This window comes from Mauremys mutica, chromosome 5 (assembly GCF_020497125.1).
Source record: "Mauremys mutica isolate MM-2020 ecotype Southern chromosome 5, ASM2049712v1, whole genome shotgun sequence".
Taxonomy (NCBI): Eukaryota; Metazoa; Chordata; order Testudines; family Geoemydidae; genus Mauremys; species Mauremys mutica.
This window is the reverse complement of record NC_059076.1, coordinates 120,505,513-120,524,942: the sequence shown is the minus strand read 5'-3', so window position 1 is coordinate 120,524,942 and position 19,430 is coordinate 120,505,513. Positions and strand designations below refer to the sequence as shown.

Here is a 19,430-nt window from a genome sequence, read left to right as displayed (position 1 = left end):
TTTTCCATTTCTTCCAGAAGGTTCTTGAAAATAGGACTTTCTCACATTATTTCAGCGTTTGTGCTTCAGATCTCAGCAGGGATCAAGAAGTGTGGGAAAAGCCAGTGAAAACAGAAAAGAAAAAATGTTAACCCAACTTTCTCAAACATTGCAAAAGATTTTGGTGGGGTTGGCTTTGATGGCTAGTTGAAGGGTTGTTTCACCGCTTATTTTATCCAAAGAGATCCGAGGGGCCCACGTCACAAAGCTGAGAGCAAGAAGTTTCAGGGATGTTTACATTTTGTTTGTCCCATCTCAGATTCTAATTAGTGATGTTCCTATATTCTGAGCCATTCAGAGAAGGAGTTAATAAAATCATCATTACTCTTTAATCTTTCCGTATAGATGCAGATCAGTACAAATATGGCAAGAACCGTGTCGAGGCAGATGCAAAGAGGTTACAAACCAAAGAGGAGGAGTTGTTAAGGAGGAAAGAAGCTCTGAGGAACAGGTTGGCTCAGCTCCGAAAAGAAAGGAAAGACCTGCGAGCTGCCATTGAAGTTAATGCTGGTATGAGGTGCTTTATTGTGTGAGAGCCTGGCACGCTGAAGAATTCTAGCTAACCACATGGAATTCTTTCCTGGGGCCTGGAATGTATTTTTCAAAATTCCAAACTACTTGTTACAGGTGTAACATGAGGTTCAGTTTTTGTGTTAAAATATATAAAATCAGACTATAATTGCTTTGCAAATATATTTGTGCTATTAGTGCGTTTAACTCAAAAATACGCTATCTCAATTATCAGCAACTCACAGAGAAGTAGGAAAGGTCGCCATTTTTTCTAAATCACCGACTTCTTCCATTTTTGTGGTACAGAGACTAACTGAAAATTAACATGGCTAGAAACTGAACAGGATGATGCCCCAGATGAAGCACTGAGCATTGTCTGAAGTGCAAAACATCTTACTTGAATGAGGCTGAAACCTTACAGTGTGTGTAGCTGTTTGGGTAGCCAAGCATTTTAAAGCATTTGTTCCCTATTTGTAAATAAGTGAACCCTGTTTAGCACTGAGTCCATCAACTGTAGCCTGTTGTTGGAATAGCACCTGTCTCTGGATTTCAGGCAGGAAGACTCAAGTGATTCTTGAAGATAAGTTACGGAAGCTGGAAGAGGAATGTAAGCTGAAGGAGACAGAGCGTGTAAATCTGGAGTTAGAACTGACTGAGGTGAAAGAGAGCCTGAAGAAAGCCTTGGCTGGCGGCATCACAATGGGATTGGCAATTGAGCCCAAATCAGGAACCTCAAGCCCACAGGTACGTCCACAGCTGAATGATTTCAGAAAAGCTCCCAACCACGTAGGGCTCAATCCTATGAAATGGGATTCCGACATCCAGGAAAGTGGGTAGGAGCTGAGAGTGTTCAGCATCTTGCAGGATCAGGCAGCTGATCTATAAGCCCATGAAAAGAAAGCAGACAAGCTCTGTTTTGAATTATTTCCATTGCTCGCCTGCAGCTGGTGTCCTCTTCAACAAGACATTGAATTGATATGTATGGAATTATAGGGAACATGTGTTACCATTTGTATTGTGGAAGTGCCTAGAGGCCACAGCCATATTGTGCTAGGAGCTGTACAAACATACAATAAGAGACAGTCCTTCCCCCAAAGAGCTTAACCTCTCTAAACCTTTAATATCACAAGGGTCAATATGGACCATTGTGTTGGTTCAATGGTCAGTTATTGTGTTGGTTCACTGTTCTGGCCCACCTAGTCACTGTTGTTCAGACATTTAAAGGGAACTGAAGCAGCCATCATAGAGTATATAATTATTTACTTTTTTTTGTTTTGCTTATTCAGGAAATGGCGTTTGCTGTCCTAATGAGTGTAGTTCATGTTTGGAAAGGATTGTCTGTCAATGTACTTTTCATAACTTTAAAACAAAACTTATAGTTTTCTGCAGTTCTAAATTTAAATAAATAATATTTACATGAATATTTGGAAAAAAATTTACCCAGTTGAAGATTTTTTATTTTTATGAATATTTTGGAGGAAACATTGCCCAGTCTGAGACTTTCATTCTGTCTGCTCTGTCTGTCAGTCTCCAATTTTCAAGCATCGAACTCTGGAAAACTCTCCTATCTCCAGTTGTGATACGAGTGATACTGAATGTTCAATACCAGTGAACAGTGCGGCAGTGCTGAAGAAACCTCCTTCATCAAGTAATTCTCCGTGTCGAGGTCATGTCCTTCGAAAAGCAAAGGTGAGAAGATCTATTGTTTGACTTTCTTCTTCTGCCCTTGCCCCTCATGACATGTTTCTCATCTCTCCTTTATTCATGAGGAGGGAAAGATTGGTTCCTGCTGCTTGAATTTCTATGGGTGAAATTTCACACCAGTATAGAGGGCTGGCCCAAGGTCTACATTCACATTAAGTGGTGCATGGTTTCATGCTGATCCTCTGAACAGGGATTAATTTCATTCTGATGGGGTAAATTTGGGGAACCAGATGACAGAAGAACAGAAATACTATATTAAGATGATAGATTTGACTCTGTGTCTCTCCCTGTTCTTTTATGGAGTTCACTGTAAATGGCCTGTGATACAGACTGGTCCTTTACTCCCTTCACCATTACGCTAATGGGTTTAGTCAATAAGCATTTAGTGTCATTGTTAAACCCAATGCTTTAGTAATCAAAAGAATATCAGATATAATCATTGCCAGCTGATGTATGAGCTAAATAGTTCTAGGCTGTAGTAATTGAAAATGTACTGTGCAAGCAACCATTCTTGCTGTACAATTAAAGTAGAAATCCGTTGAATTTAATTTGTTCTGACTAGTGCCTGGATGAAACTTTGCATTCCTACCCCTTTAATATAGTCTTTAGTAGACGTGCTACTTGTGCTTTATGTTAAATGGGATTTTCATGATAGTTCTCTGGGCCTGGCTGAACTGGCTAGTTAAGGTATGTTACTGAACAATTCATACAGCATGTAGAAAGGGGTGTTACTGCTGGCATGGGTCTGAGATCTTTGTGTTGTTCATTGCTAACGACAATTATAAACAATAATCCTACACATCTGTTCTTCATAGTGCACTCCATTATTTTGTCTAAAACAACCATATTTGTTGTATTTTAGGAAGCATTTTAACATTTCATTGATGCTAAGATATATATTTTTTCATCCATTATATACGTTTGCAGTGTTGAAAGCAGAATTTACAAACAAATGCATTTTAGCAAAGCATTAGTGAGGGAACACCATCTAGTAGTTAGGACATGCAACTGAGAGTCAGGCGAGCTGGGCTCTCCTGCTCTGCCACAAACTTGTCATGTGACATAAGGCAAGTCACTAACCCTATCCGTGCCTCAGTTTCCCAATTTCTGAAAAGTAAAGTTCTTGGGATGAGAGAGACTATATATTGGCAAGTTATTTATTCATGTACTGATGTATTTTACAGCCTGCAAGAGTTGCTCAGAATAGTGCCAGGCAGCAAAATCTGCTCTGTTAGTTGTGAATGGAAGATTTAAAGAACATTACTGGTTAATCAGAGCCTCTTCTGGAAAAAAATCTTGGGTGTAGGATTAGACTATTTAAAAGAATACGAAGCTACTTTTCTATCAGTGGAAAATAATTCCACATACTGAATTCAGATTTAACAGCTGTTGCCACCTTTTCATCAAACCTCATGCTCCAAATATTAACAGTGAAATGTAGCTGAATTAGATAATACGACCCAAACTGTACTGAGCTCATTCACAACTAGATACAGCCAAATTCCACCATCAGGTATGCATCTGCAACGCACATTAATTTCAATGGGAGTTGAATGCACAAGTATGAGGGTGGAATTTGGCACTTAATGTTTTGGCCTTGTGTAGTTATGAGTAAGCCTAGAGGCCCATTTGGCCCGTAATGATTTGACTAATCAGTGGGAGTTGTATGTGAGCATCCGGAGAGTGGAATTGGTTCAGCATATGTAACCTCCCTCATATGGTGTGGGAGGTGAGGCAAGTTTCATGTTTGTGCTAACTCTGAAGTCCCTAGCAATGGATACATTTCACAATATGTAGGATGTGTTTGCGAGCCCTGAAAATTTTGGATACTTACCTGATCTGCTTCATCTTTTTATTTCTACCCCTTGTCTGCCTCCATTCTTACTCTCTTTCCCCAGCTCTGTCCATTCTGTGTCCAACCCCTGGTGCGCTAACACTCTCTGCTGTGAACCCTTTTCTCCGTTATTTCCCTCATTTGAGTGTTATATGGCACAGTGTAACTTCAGGGCAGCGCACACTCTGCTGGAGTGGCTGCTCTCTGCAGCTCTCCCATGCTTTGGGGCCTGTCTGACGAGAGACTACTCTAGCGCACATAGTGCACTCTGAAAGGGGAAGCAGGAGGAATTAGAGCAGCCCATCCAGCAGAGGGACTCTCAAACCTCTGCCCCCCTAATAGAAATATCTTTGACAATACAGGAGCCCGAGGGGGTGTTCCAGAGAGTAACGGAGTTGGGGAGAGGCTTATGCTTAACAAACCAACTCAAATCTAAAAGTCCAGACTCCGTGGCCTGTTCTGTTCATGCATCCCTAAGGGCAGGGCCGGCTCTAGGTTTTTTGCCACCCCAAGCAAAAAAAAAAACCAAAAAACCTCCAAGAGCGCAACTCCTGAAATTGTGCTGCCCCAAGCATGTGCTTGGTTTTCTGGTGCTTAGAGCCGGCTCTGCCTAAGGGACACCAGCTATGGGTCACCATGGGTGTTCTGCCATGACTGTAACATCAAAAAGGATCATGCAGTTGGAATGATGCACCTATTTATCTTAACAAGATAAATTATTGCTGTCAAGCAACAGCAAGATATTTATTGGTTGTCAGTGAGAAAGACCTCTTAAAGATTATGGAATGAGTAACAAATTCAGGAATCCAGCGTCAAGCCCAATTAGCGTTAAAAAAACCTTTCTAACAAGGATAAATTAGTTAAGTATCAAGGGAGGTTGTGGAATCCCCATTGTTGGAAGTTTTTAAGAACCTGTTAGACAAACATCTGTCAGGGATGGTCTAGGTTTACTTGGGCCTGCTTCAGCACAGGGGCCTGGATTAGATGACCTTTTGAGGTCCCTTCCAGCCCTACATTTCTATTATTCTATCTCTGCAGTGGGAATGGTGAAGAAGAATCCACACACACATACCCACACACACCCCCTCTGAATCAGCTGTGTAACTGCACCACAGATAATACTTCAGACCAAAAACTATGGCTGCATGGCTTCAGCATGGCCTCAGCCCATCCCTGCTCTATGCCCTGTGCAGTTGTGTGCAGTTGTTCAGGGAGCCCTGCAGATCTGGGTCATGCACTTAACTTCCGTACCCAGAAAGATAAACAGAGCAAATAATTAAACAATCAGTTTGCAAACAACTAGAAAATCATAAGGGATAACTAACAGCATGGATTTATCAAGAACAAATCATGTCAAACCAACCTAATCGCTTTCTTTGACAGGGTAACAAAAGCCTTGTGGATAGGGAGGAAGCGGTAGATATGGTATAGCTTGAATTTAATAAGACTTTTGTTACTGTCTCACCTGGCCTTCTCATAAACAAACTAGGGAAATAGAACCTAAATGGAATTACTATAAGGTGGGTGCATAACTGGTTGGAAAACCGTTCCCAGAGAGTAGTTATCAGTGGTTCACAGTCAAGCTTGAAGTTGGGGTCCCACAGGGACCAGTTCTGGGTCAGGTTCTGTTCAATATCTTCATCTCTGATTTATATAATGGCATAGAGAGTACATGTATGTATAGACACATAGATTTCTATAATATTTCCCCATCTTTTATTTTTCCCTTCTAGGAATGGGAGCTGAAAAACGGAACATAAGCATTACAAATTTGTTTACTTTGCTTAAATGCCTTGTTTAATATGGACCAAGATGTAGGCTGCAAAAGACTCATCTGTAAAGTGGTGTCAAGTGACAAGGTTTTATAATTATGTTCAGTTAACAGTAGCTTGGCCTTCATTTGACTGTACTCTGTCTACTGTATTAGTGTGTAACTGAGTGTGCCCCTTTTTATTACCTGTAACTCTTTATTTCCAACTTTATTTGTAAAAATCTTAGTAAAAAGGAGCATATAGTTGCAACTGAAAGTTTACATTGCTGAAAGAGGTTAAACCAACAATGTAAATGGCATTGCATCAAAAGTCCTGAATGGAAATCAAGACTGGTGCATGCTTTCAGACCCAGATGAAATCATATAAATTTAGATATGTTGTACTATTAAGGCTAATTTTGACTTTCAGAATTCCACCACCTGAGAGAGGACTTTTTACAAGCTTGCTTGTTAGGATTCATTCTGCTGTTACCTGTTCACTTGGCAGGAGATCGAAGAACTGTTTCCACAGGAACGACATGACTTGTTTGAGCTGGGAAGTCAGGAACTCTTCCCCACCACTCTTTTTGCTATGGTTATAAGACAACCATGGAATGACAAACTTGTCCGTGAAGCATTTTTTTATACATTTTAGACTGATGCTTTTGTCATCAGGACATAAAAAGCTGCCATGCATTTTAATATGTTCTTTTTATTGTTGCTGTTGTTCCTAAGCACCTGTCATCTTCAAACATCTCTCATGTAGTCTAAAAATTATTTAGGCATGATTTAAAAAAGGCAACAAAGTGCTTTTTATATGTTGCTTCATTTCTGCACCTCCCAGAAAAATCCCACTGACAGCCGCTAAAATTATTTTTTGAATTACAGCAACTTAAAACAAAACTGCATGAGCCTTTTAGCTTGTTTTAACATTGTTAAAGTCAGGTTTTATAACTCTATTGTATTTGCTTCCTGCAGTCCTTTCAGATCTTGGATAATATTTTTGAGGAAATGTGAATTTCCAATCTCCTTTATCCACAATGATGAAATAAGAAGTGACAGGACATTTGTGAGAGAGGACTCATTTTCTTTTTGCCAAGAAACAGGGTTTTCCATTTAGTCTGTGAATAATTCAGAAGTCTGTTTTCCCTTTGTTATATGTATGTCTCTGCTGAAAAGTCAGATGCCTTATTGCCAAACCCAGCTGTCTGAAATTCATGAGTCAAGCCCCCAAATTAATGAGTGGCTTCCAAATCACAAAACTTTTGTGTTGTTTTTTTTTAAAGTTATTTCTATTTGTCTTCTGTTTTTAGAGCCTTTAAAATGCACTCAGGTCACTTGTTCAAGATTATCTCCACAATCAGGAGGGCTTGAAACTAAAGTTGAGATTTTGACATAATCACTTGTCTCCAGGTGCTGGGGCTTTAAATAAAGCACCAAATATCACCAGTCTCTTGATAAACACACAAGAGTTGGCAACATTGCAGATACAGACATCAAGGGAAGAATAGATCACTTGGCAACCCAGTCCTGCAGTTCTATCATTGGTAATAATTTACATCGCTTTGTAAATGTACACTGGTACGTAAAACTCAGAGCCAGGAGCAAAAGGACATCCATGGGTGTTATACACGCATGCAAACTGCAGGCTTACAACCATAGGCTAAAATGTTCAGCGCCCAGCAGCCCCAAAAATCTGGCCCCAGTTGTGGGCCCTGAGCACTTTTGAAAGAGTGGGTCATAATGGCCCACTACTAAGGGTCTGATTCAGTTATACATTAAAGTCAATAACAAGGCTCCCTCAGTGGTGCAGGATCAGGGCCCAAAATGGCAGTAGACCTTGTTGCCTCCCAGGACTATGGCTTTTTTAGGGGCCACAATAACGCAAATACAGTGGGGAAATACATGTCAGCATTGTCTCTTATTCAACGCTGGCTATTGTATTGTATTTTAGATTGACCTTAACATTTTCTATGTGAAGGGCACAAGTTATGCTGCATGATATGGACTACAGTACTATAGAGTATCCCAGAAACATAAGGAAAAAAAGTTTGATGCAAAAATAAGTTCATTTAGGCTTTTTACTTCAAAAGTTATTTATTTGTATATTTCACTAAATATTTAATTTATATCTGTACATATTTATGATGCAAATTAGGCCTCTAGTCAACACGTGTGATGCTGAAACAGTTGTCGTTAATAAGTGGTCCCACATCAATAACACTGAACAGCCAATAGCCTAACTAATTTGAGTCTTTTTCCCCCCAGATTGGCTCTCTAACTTTTTTCCCCATAGTGAGGAGTGACTTGGGGTTAAATTTTTATCTCATGCCCGAGATGAGTGTGCCAATTCCTCTAAGCAAACAGAAATCGCAGGCTGCTTATAAGATGCACAACTCCATGTAATGATTCTTCCATTCTGCCACATACACCTTTCAGAATGGGACCCCTAAATGCTTGTTCTAAATGACATATTGTGTAACTAACTGTGCAAGTACATTGCTAACATTTTGCAATTAGCATACTAGCTAAGACTATTCTATATAATGGCCAAGGTATTGTAATATAGAATATACCAAACTCCAGAAATAGCCTCTTTCCAGAACATATTCAGTGCTGTGAAATACTCATTTTTTGCACGTTACTCTTACTGTACAAATTTTAATAAAAAGCAACAAAGTTTGTATTTTCATAGTTTTGAAATTTCAAAATTACCAGGCAAACTCAGCAATAGGACAGTTTGACATTTTAAAGAGAAAACTCTTGTATTTTAAATCATCACATTTCTATGTCTTTTGAGAAAATGTTACACATGTGCTTCCTAAACAAACTCCTATTACTGTATCAGGTGCTTTTTTAAATATCGGATCATAATTTTGGGGAGACCAAAGGTGTTTTTTATAGGATGATTTTGGTATTTTGATTTTTCTAACAGAATACTTAATTTAGTATCAGTTTTTCATTTTTAGACACGTTCAAATTAATTGGGTCTGGTTGTATGTTGTAAGATAATGTTCTCATATTAAGAATGTAATTATTTCCTTATTGTATTTTTTAAAAAAACAAAATCATATTTAAAAATCTCTGTGGGGAAAAAAGCATGCAAGAAACATGAAAAAAGCTTTTGTTTTATTTTTGTTATTGGATATGTTGGCAGTGCCCATTATAATTGTAAATATATTCTTTCTACTGTATTTCTCAATGTATTTAATTTTTAGAGACACATTCATGTTAAAAAAAATCCAAAATTGACCCACCTGCAAGTGTGTGTCTTTAGCTTCATTTAATTTCTGTCTTTCTAGTTTATTCTCCAGGAAGTTTTAGAGTGTGAAAAAGGACTGGCGCCTACTAGGTGTGACAGATTTATGTGCATTATTAATAAAAATTACCCTGTCAAAACAAGAAGTGTTTATATCACTGTTTCTTTGTAGTTGTTAACATAATTAATGCATAATATCTCAGCAGCTCACTAGAAGTACTCAGACACTATGGAGAGGAGCGTGGTATTAATACCTAAATCAATTAGATAGACGAAAATCAAAATTTACCTGGCATGACTCATCTAAATGGTTTCTAAAGAGGCGCAAGTTATTACCAGTCTTCCAGATACTTGCAACTTTTTTTTAAACTGCAATGTTATTCCTTTAGCTTCTCAAAAACCTATTGTAAAGCTGATGCTCTAAGGCAGCATCCCCAAACTTGGGATGCTGTTTGTGTAGGGAAAGCCCCGGCAGGCCGGGCCGCTTTGTTTACCTGCCCCGTTTGCAGGTTCGGCGGCTAGTATGTCCCTCAGCCCGCGCCACTTCCAGCAGCTCCCATTGGCCTGGAGCAGCGAACCGCAGCCAGTGGGAGCCACGATCGGCCGGACCTGCAAACAGGGCAGGTAAACAAACCAGCCCGGCCCGCCAGGGGCTTTCCCTGCACAAGCGGCGTCCCGTTTGGGAAACATTGCTCTAAGGCTAAGTAATGCCACACAAGTGAAACAAAGTTCAGAACATTTAGCATTTGTGGCAGGAGAAAACTGCAGCTGAGCAAAGCCTAAAATCCTTTAAAAATGTGGCCCTTAGGCATTCAAATCCCATTGAAATGCAATGGAATTTGGGCATCTAATTCCCTTATAAATTGGGATTATCAAAGGAATCTTCAATGCATATTTCAGTGGTTAGGGATTTGAAACAGGCTGACAGTGTCCCCTTACTGGCAATAGTATTGGGACAAAATATACTTTCTTCTCTTAAGTCAGCTTCTCCATCAAACACAACTGTTTCTTATTTAAAAAATAGCTAAAACAGTTTTCTTCTTAGCAGCTACAAAAGCATTTTTCCTGTAAAATAACCTCATATTGTCATCTGTTAGCATTCCGTCACTTTTTTAAAAACTCTGCATCTGTCACTACATGAAAACAACGAAACATTTTAAGGCCTTTCCTGTATTAGAGTGTATTAGATAATTGAATTAATTTAATTGCATCAAGGACAGTCTCCTTTAATAATCCTTCTGATGACAAGGAAATAAGTTTTTCCAATTACTCTTTGCTTCATCCATTATAGTTAGCACTACATGTTCCTGACAAGATTTTAAAAAGGAAAAAGCTGCTGTTCCTTGGTTCATCATTAGTTTTTAAATGGGTTGGTAATTGCTGCCAATGCGTTATTTTGGGGGGTTATTGCCTTTATTAATCTTTTTTTTAGCCCGGACTGTTCCTCCTGGTACTTTGTCTCAGGCCAGTTTGCATGAGCTGTTGTAAGGGTGAAAGCCTAGTATGTAGTGAGCAGCTTGTTTCACACACTCACACGCCTGCCCTCTTTGCCTTCTAAAAAAAACACTAGGGTCAGAGTAAACACGTTCATCAGAATAGTGAGTTTCATAAGAAAACGATGCACATTTCCAGATGTAATAAAATAAAAAAAAGCTTACTGGAGAACAGGGGAAAACATTTATATAGCTATGACCCAGAAATTGTATGACAGGAACTTAATCAAGTTTCTGATGGAATTGAAAAAAACGGCTCCTCTCTGAGATTAGCAAAGTAATTTGTTTGTTATTGTTTTTAAAGCAGACAGCAAATAAAACAGCAGGGTAAAGAGTGTGAGCATTATTGTCCTTCCTGTTCCTGGAAATGAGGGGCTCAAGAAACCCAGCCCTTTGCATTAAAGTTTAGCATGTTGCATTGGGATGTCATATAACAGGGGTGGCCAAACTTACTGACCCTCTGAGCCACATATGACAGTCTTCACAAGTTTGAGAGCCGGGGCTCAGGGCTTCAGTTGCACAGGGAGGGGAGTCTCCAGGCTTCAGTCCTGTAGCGAGTGGGAGCTCAGAGATTCAGCGCTGTGGGAGGTGCCCAGGCCACCCCTCCCATTTGAGCAGAAGCCAGAGGTGACACATGAGGGGGGCATATGATTTTTGCCAGGGTTTGCTGGCCCTGTTCAGAGCCATGGTTCCGCTGGGCCCCCTCCCTGCGCGGCAGTTGCTGGAGCCAGCAAGCTGAGAACTGCGCCTTGGGCAGAGGCAGCAGCAAACTGGGAGCTGCAGGGAGAGCCGCTGCCTCACCCCACGGAGCTAAAGCAGTGGCCCCTCCCTGCAGCTCCCAGCTGTTTGCCACACCCGGAGCTAACACCTGGGAGCTACAGGGAGGGCTGCTGATGGTGCAGGGGGGGGGGGCATGATTCAAGCTGCTGGGGAGGCCCAAACCTTTAAATTGTGCCTCCCCCCGCCCCAGCAGGGACCAGTCTTCTCTGGCAGAAGCCCCTAGCCCCATCTCCCTGCCGCAGGCAGAAGCCTCAAGTCTGCCTCCCCGCCCCCCGCCCATAGGCAGAGAATGGGGGGGGCATGGAGGACTCTATGAGCCACATTTTAACTGTAAAAGAGCCACGTGTGGCTCGCAAGCCACAGTTTGGCCACCCCGTCATATAACATACACGATGGGTCTGATTTACTATTCGCTTTAAATTAGGAGTGTGCCATGGATGGCAATAGAGCTACACCACTGAGAGAAAGAGGAGAACGAGGTTCAATATGTTTTGTTTCTATTCATACACTTCCTCTTTAACAGTTTTTAGTGCTTATACCTCCTGCACAGCTAGAGAACTGATCTTGGGACGTAAAACACAGTAACCTGCGATTAGAAGAGACTCCTCTTTTTAATTGGGGACTCTGCTATTGCTATGGAAGTACTTTTTGTTTGACCGCTAAAAGAAAAAAATGTGGTTTCGAAGCCCAGCTGACCATTGAGGAAAACTTGCTCTCTTGCTGTACTGTCAGCATGTTGTTTTCAAGCTCACATTGATACCTGAATCCAGACTTCCTTATAGCAAGCACATGAGGTGTCACTGTAGAGGATGACAAATCTTGGCCTACAGATTTCTTAACACGCATATGTCTTTCTGTAATTACTGTTGGAAGACTGCCACATGTGTCTTCCAAAAAAAAAAAAGTTTTCAGCACATATTTATGAAGCTTTTTCTTCCAGTTGTCCAATTTTTGTACACAACTCTTCAATAACTAAACAAACACAGTCAGCCACTAAAATCTTGTTTTAGTTCAGCAACCACTGTGATTTATCACATGGCCTAATGCCAATATTGTTTGTGCTGCTGCTCACTTCTTATGATGGAGCAAACAAAGTGGAAAGCTGGCTGTATCATGAAAACCCAGTAGACATTCTACAGCCAGTTTTTCCAATCCATATTGTTCACCAATATCCATATTGTTGAGGTTTTAAAAAACAAAACAAAACCACAGTATGTCAGGTCAGGTGCCAGTGAACTGAACTTTCTCACCTTGATCTTGCAACATTCAAGACTACCTGGGTTCCCTGTCATTTTCCTGTGTCAGTTTATTAGAGAGTGTAGTGATCGTTTTCGCCCACATAGTTATTAAGTAGTGGGGCATTTAGTGCACTGGATGAGATACATCACATGATGTGAGCAGCATGTGTAGGACCCGTAGATCTTGAAATGAGTGTTGTGGGGAGCATGGGGTGGGTGTTGATCATTGTAGCCATGGAGATGGTTTTGCCTCTGTTGTACCGGCAGGGTCTGGTGCTGCTTTGACTTGGTGTGTCCTAGTCTGTGGGGCGCGTGCTTCGTATGATGCGTTTGGGTTGGTTGAACTGGGGGGGTGTTGAGGAAGAGTTAGTTCAGGGATGGGAGGGCATCGAGTATGGGCTGTAGCTGTTTGATGATAACCCATATGGGTTCCAATGTGGGTAGTAGGTGACAACTAGAGGTGTGCAGTCAGAGGGAGGGGGTTGGGAGGAGGGCTAGTTTTGTGTTGAAGCAGGTTCTCCAAGGGTATTTGGGTTGCCCATTCCCTGATGCAATCTACTTTGCTAGTGGAGCGGCCTTGTTTGGTGAAGGCCGTTTTAAATGTGAATAGCCTTGACTTTTGCCTCAGTGCACATTCTGTGGTAGCTGTGTGCCTGATGTTACATAACAGGTTTATTTTTTTATTGGTGGTGGATTGGCTCTGTGAAAGTATATGGGTTTCTTGTATATGGCTGTCTGTAGAGTTCCATCGTCCGCGTGTTCTGGATAGCGTTTGATGGATGGGTGATGGGTGTTAAAGTTGTGGTGGCAATCTGAGGATATTTACGCCACCAGAGACTGGTTTTGTGGTATATTTGTCCAGAAGTACTTCTTCATGAAGAGGTTGACATCTTGGGAAGCCATCCTCATACCCATGACTGTGGCCATGCTTTGGCCAAAGTGTTTGTTGTTATATATAAAATTGTTGTGGCTGAGGATGAAATGCATGAATTTGGCAAAATGTTTGAGGTGGCTAGCTGACAGTTGTCCATTGTCTTGCATATAATCAAGGCAGGCAGCTATCCCATTAGTGTGAGGGATTTTGGTCTATAGGGCAGGGACAAGGGTGTATAGGCAAGGATGGTGTTCTGCGGGAGGTTGTAAATGGAGGAAGTCAATTCTGTCCTGGAGGAAGCTGACCCTGTGGTTTGAGGATGGTTTCTATCAGTCCCGCTATGCCTTCAGTAAGTGTGCCATGGCCAGATACCATGAGTCTTCCTGGGTTCCCTTGTTTCTGTATCTTGGGAAGCATGTAGACGATTCCTGCAGTGGATTTGTGGAAGTGAGTTTCTGGACTTTCTCTTGGAGGGGTTGAGGGAAGAATTTTATGAGCTCCTTAAGTTCCTGGGTAAAGCGTAGTGTGTCTGGGGGCCTGCTCTGAGATCTTTATAGTAAGTGGTGTCAGAGTTGTTGGTTGGCTTCCTTAACATAGTCATCCCAGTTGAGGACAACAATAGCACCCCGCCATGCTGATTTTGACTCACAAATCCTACACATGCCTAGCATAACATGTGGTGTACCTCATCCAGTACACTTAATGCCCCACTAACAATCTTCGCGCTCGACTGAACTCACACAGGAAAATGCTAAAAGATCAAAACACCCTTTCACCTATGGGTGAACACTTTTCACAAAGTGAGCGCTCGCTGTATCTGACCTATCAGTCCTCATCCGCAAAGGAAACCTGCACAATACTTTCATAAGAGGGGCCTGGGAGCTTAAATCCATAACTCTACTAGACACTAAAATCATGTGCTGACCAGAGACACTGGCCTTATGGCTTATTACAACAATCCGTAATCCATTAAGCACCGTTTTTTGTCCTAGGATTGCAGAGATGTTAACAGACCATTCTAGCTTGAATAGTCCCTTCCAACAGTGGGGGCTGGTTTGGGGGGGTGGGTGTCACTAAGCCTGAGCCCATGGGTGGAGTTGGGAAATATGGGGGGGCAGTGCCTTAAGCAGAGTGGGCCAGTTCTGTAGGTGCGTGTGCGCGCACACACACACACACACCCTACCATTCCCCCCCTCCACTCCCCTGGCCTGCAGCCCTCCCCGTGGCGAGGTCGGCAGCAGAAAGCCAGAGCTGGGCAGAGCAGGGTAGCTGCTGCCATGGAGCGGGCACCCACAGTGTTCCCATCGCCTCATGTGGTTGCTACTCGGGCCCTGGGGCTGAGGCTACTCCTCAGCTCCCAGTCCCCTTTGACTGCTGGGCAGGGGCGGGCAGCTCTGGGAAGCAGTGACTGTCGGGGGCTCTCAGCACACAACCCCCTGAGATGGGGGCTGCTAGGCGCCTTGGGATGGTTGGCCTGCTCAGGCTTTCCTGGGGCTCCCCTGGCCACGGGGAAGGGGAGGAGGTTGGGGTTTCTCCAGCCGTGCTGGGGTGGGGGGTGGGGCAAGGGGGGGTTCCGGACTCCTGCCACCCACTGCCTCTGGGAACCACGGCCTTATAATTAAGGCTGCAAGGCTTTCACAGAGGTCACAGATTCTGTGACTTTCCATGCCCTCCCTGACTTTTCCTGGTGCGGCTGACCCCAAGCTGCCTGAACAGCACCAGGGCCAGCTGCACCTCCAGCAGTCCCAAGCACTGCCCTGGAGCAGTGGGCCAGGAGCAGCAGCAGGGCCCTAGGCCACCCCTCCCCAGGAGCAGCCGTGTCTGCTGGAGACACACCCCTTCCCCAGCACCTATGCTTTAGTTAGGGGTATTTTTAATAAAAGTCACTCGTTATTGCCCATGGCCTGTCTGTGACTTTTACTAAAACTGCCCATGACTAAATTGTAGCCTTACTTACAATATGTGCTAATCACTGATGCTAAACGTTCTGCTCCACCTTGTCTTTTGCTGTGCAGCTGGGCGTTCCATGGGCAGCCCTGAAGCAGCACATTGTGTGGCTTGACAGCCTCTCTCGCTTGCTCACCAACAGACACTGGGCCACTAAAACAGCGTTTCTCAAATGTGTCTGCATGCGGCCACTGGCCACCAGTGGGTTTTCCTGCCTCCTGGCAGGGAGGGGGACAGTGGCAGCCCCGCCCTGCAATGCCCATGTGCTTTGTGGGAGGGCTGCAGTTCCCCCACGCACACTTCAGCTGCGGGGCTCCGGGGGCAGGTTTAACCATTTTCTCCCCCCCCTTCAGCTGTGAGGCTCTGGTGGTGGGCTCTGTGCTTCAGCCCCCTGCCTTGGGGTGGAGGGCTCTGGGCTTCAGGACGCTCCCAAGTTCTGCACTTCAGCCCAATGACAGTGGGGTTCAGCAGGACCAGACTTACTGGGTACCGTGGCCAAGAGGCAAGGAGCAGGGGTAAGCTTGGGATGTGAGGTGACAGAAAGCACCTCTGGGTAATGGGGTGGGGGAGAGCAGCAGGGCCCTGTGCGCGATGAGGAAGCCGGGGGAGGCAGTGGGGTCCAGGAGGATTGGGGGTGGGTGGTTGGAGCAGGTGTCAGAAGCAATGGGTGGAAGGTTTGGGTCACCAATGTACATTATTTTTATTATTGAGTCGGTAAAAAAGCTCTCCCATGATTTGGCTATGTATATGTGCATATTTATTTGTTTTTCCTTAAGTTAATTAAATATTTTAGGAAAACTTGTCAGAGCAGCCACCAGCAAGAGTTGGTGGCCGCATGCTGAGGCTACCAAAAAAATTTGTTGTGCGACACCCCTCCCCCCCCCGGCACTAAAAGCTACTCCATCACCTCACCGCCCAGGATCTCTAATATCCTGGAACTGACACAGCGACAACTACCCTGCACTGAGCTGGTAGCTCATACCAGCATAGTCAGGGGCTAAGGTTGACCTAAGGTTTACTGAAGTGGGAGAACATGACTCTACGTCAAGCTCAGATTGTTTCATGACTTACTATAAAGTGCTGAACTAGGCACGCCCCCCCCACCCCCGCAATTCCACAGCCTTTAAGGGCTGAATCCAGTCTCAGGCTATGTCTATACTTACAGGAGCCAGTAGAGAACAGCCACTGCACTGCACGCCACCTCACACCCTCCCGTGAGGGAATCCCTACCATAGATGCTAAGGCACTCCTTAAGCAAGTAGAGTAAAAATATGCCAGAACCTTGGGGTATGTACCCTACAATGGTCTCTACACTCTCAAACATGCCTGCGGTGTCCAGCTATTGCCCTGCAGTAGGGAGTTGGTGGAGGCTTTCGCCACCACTGACAACTGCTCAAGCAGCAGGGAAAAGCTTGGGCAAGGGCCTTTCCCCACTGCCTCAGCCCTTGCTACAGCCATTCACTGTCACAAGTGAGGCCACAGCCTGTTTTCCACTGCAGCATGTAGCTACACCTGACCTACACAAAGCCAGCAATATAGACAAGGCCTGAGTGATCCAGCCCATGCTGGAGGAGGAAGGGCAGCCGCTGCATCATAAAGATGGCACCAGCTGTAGCATCTATGTTCCAGGAACTCATTTTTGTGTATATGCACCTTAGCAAGATGCCAGCAAACAGCCCCCCATGGCTCATGGACCTGGCTCGCACTGGAGGGGGGGGTGCTAACAGGCATGGCGTAGGGATATGTGGCTGGGAGAAGGAAGGAGATGGTACCCAGGGACAGTGGGTATCGCAGGCCCCGGGAGGCTAAGCCTCTACAACCCAGGCTGTGGCCCTGCCCACGTTCTGCCCCAAGGCCCCACCCTCACTCCCCTGAAGCCATCAGAGGCTTCGCTCCTGCTGGCAGCCTGCAGCTCAGGGCTCGGGCCAGTGGCCAGGGCAACAGAACGCGTCCAACCTTAATTAATTTATGGTTCGCCATTGTGGTGACCGCCTAAGGCCAGGTTTAAAGTACAGACCTATAGCGGTATAACTGTGTCACGGGTTTGGATTTTTCCCCTGAGTGATGGAGTTATAATGACCTAACCCCCCTGCGTCAATAGCGCTGTGTCAATGGGAGAGATTCATCCATCAACTAGCTAGCGCATCCATCAACTAGCTATTGCATCTTGGGGAGGTAAGCAGCTCTCCTGGTGGCATAGCAGCTTCACATACTGCCGGACAAGCCCTAACAGTTAATACTCTGTTAATTTTTTTTCAGTTACAAAGCAGTATAAATCCCTTTTGATTCGCCAGGGGAAGCTTGGTAGTGGATTGGATGTCAGAGGGTAGGTTCACTTGATGATTGTCCTGTTCTGTTCATTCCCTCTGACACATCTGGCATTGACCACTGCAAGACCACAGGATGCTGGGTTAGATCTACCATTGGCCTGACACAGTATGGCCATTCTTATGTTCTTATACTTTTATTTGTCAATACAATTGCACAGCGTCCGTCTTCTTCCACAGTTGAACTGTATTGCTCTGGGAAAAGGAAAAGGATGGGTTTAATTTTATTTTGTTTATAGACAAGCTTTATGTAGTGGCTGATTTTTATGCTGTTGGAAGTTCTGAAGTCTATGGCTAATGAGAACAGTAACATTCAACTGTTTCTGGGTCAGTATATTATTCTCTTGAAAGAGTTTACCTGGATCCACTAAAAATATCCATTAGGTTGTTTCACAGTAAAAAAACAATTAAACAAAAACCCAATGAATGCAAATAGTTTAGAAACAAATTTTATTAAAGAAAAATCTGTAGTGCAGTTTCTCAAGACAAACGCATACCTTTGGATGCAGTGGAGTACACAGGTACGTATACAGTAGTTTGCCTGCTACATGTTTGGAAGCTGAAAATACTGTTAAATCTGCATTGTGCAGGTTATAAATATAATTAAAATTGGCCAAAAATTTGGTGGTGGACCACTAACAGATACTTGGTTATGTATGTGCACTACATATTGCACAAGACTTTTGATTAAGCTATTGATTGTGCAACTGAATCACAGTTACGTGTTACATTAAGCATATTCAAACATATAGTTGATTCTTTGTTCTCCAAAACAGCACATCACTACAAAACTGCCATTTAATTTGTTACATATTTACAAAAAATATACAAATAACGTTTTTTTCATTTTTGACAATGCACTAATTATGGATTTAATTTCATTCTTCCCTTGAGTCCTGATGCTGTGTACAAAGAGGCTTGGACAAAGTCAAAATTTCTAGCAAAGTAGGGTAGTATTGTTTTCACACCTTTGAAAACATGCGGAGGCAAAAAGAGAGGACTGGACTGCATACTTGTTGATGCTACAGGTAGATTACTGCTAAGAGCATTTAAGGGAATTGCAGTGGGCCAGTTGTTAGAATTCCAGCTAAAGATACATTGTTAAGCAGTTGCTCATAAAAGCACCTCAAAGAATTTTGGAAGCGGAGTAGTTACATCTTGGCTTCATTTCTCTTATGTTTGTGCTAAATGCTGTCATGTTATCAGAGACATAACAATTACAGGTAACAGTTAGCTGCTTATCCGAGTATAGCTTGAGTGAGATTAAGAGGTTCATTTGGCCCACTGCTATAGATCAGATTCTGCCTTCTCTTACACAAAGTGTAAGTCTAATGAAGTCAATGGAGTTGTGAGGGCTGAATTAGCCCGGTAATGCCAATAAATAAGAGTATATACTCAAGGGATAATGTGATTTACAAACCTTCACAAGTCATCTTTCATTTCTATTCCTTGCTCATGTTTTAATCAAGAGCTTAATCAAGATTTGTCCAAATCCTCATGTCTGACTTTGACCTAGTCTCTTTGCCAAATCCTTCTCATCTTAATCACACGCGAAATGTCTGTAAAGGCTATATGATCTACAAATGCAGGCTACAGACGTTCTAAAAAAAGTTCATACTATCACATTTAACCTAGAGTAAGAAAATGGAAAATTCTCCAGCTCGATGATCTTTCC

General features: G+C 43.2%; 1 protein-coding gene across 11 annotated transcripts in view; it reads left to right on the top strand.

Annotated features, from left to right (window-relative positions):
• The window catches only part of AFAP1 (actin filament associated protein 1), a 137,684-nt gene extending 128,454 nt beyond the window's left edge, over positions 1–9,230 (top strand). For all 11 annotated transcript variants that reach the window (XM_045018317.1, XM_045018319.1, XM_045018311.1 and 8 more), the window contains 4 exons: positions 385–549; positions 1,103–1,293; positions 2,077–2,238; positions 5,821–9,230. In XM_045018317.1, the coding sequence (XP_044874252.1) occupies positions 385–549; positions 1,103–1,293; positions 2,077–2,238; positions 5,821–5,847 (545 nt within the window). In that variant the 3' untranslated portion in view covers positions 5,848–9,230. The remainder of the gene's footprint in view (positions 1–384; positions 550–1,102; positions 1,294–2,076; positions 2,239–5,820) is intronic.
• The last annotated feature ends 10,200 nt before the right edge of the window (positions 9,231–19,430 follow it).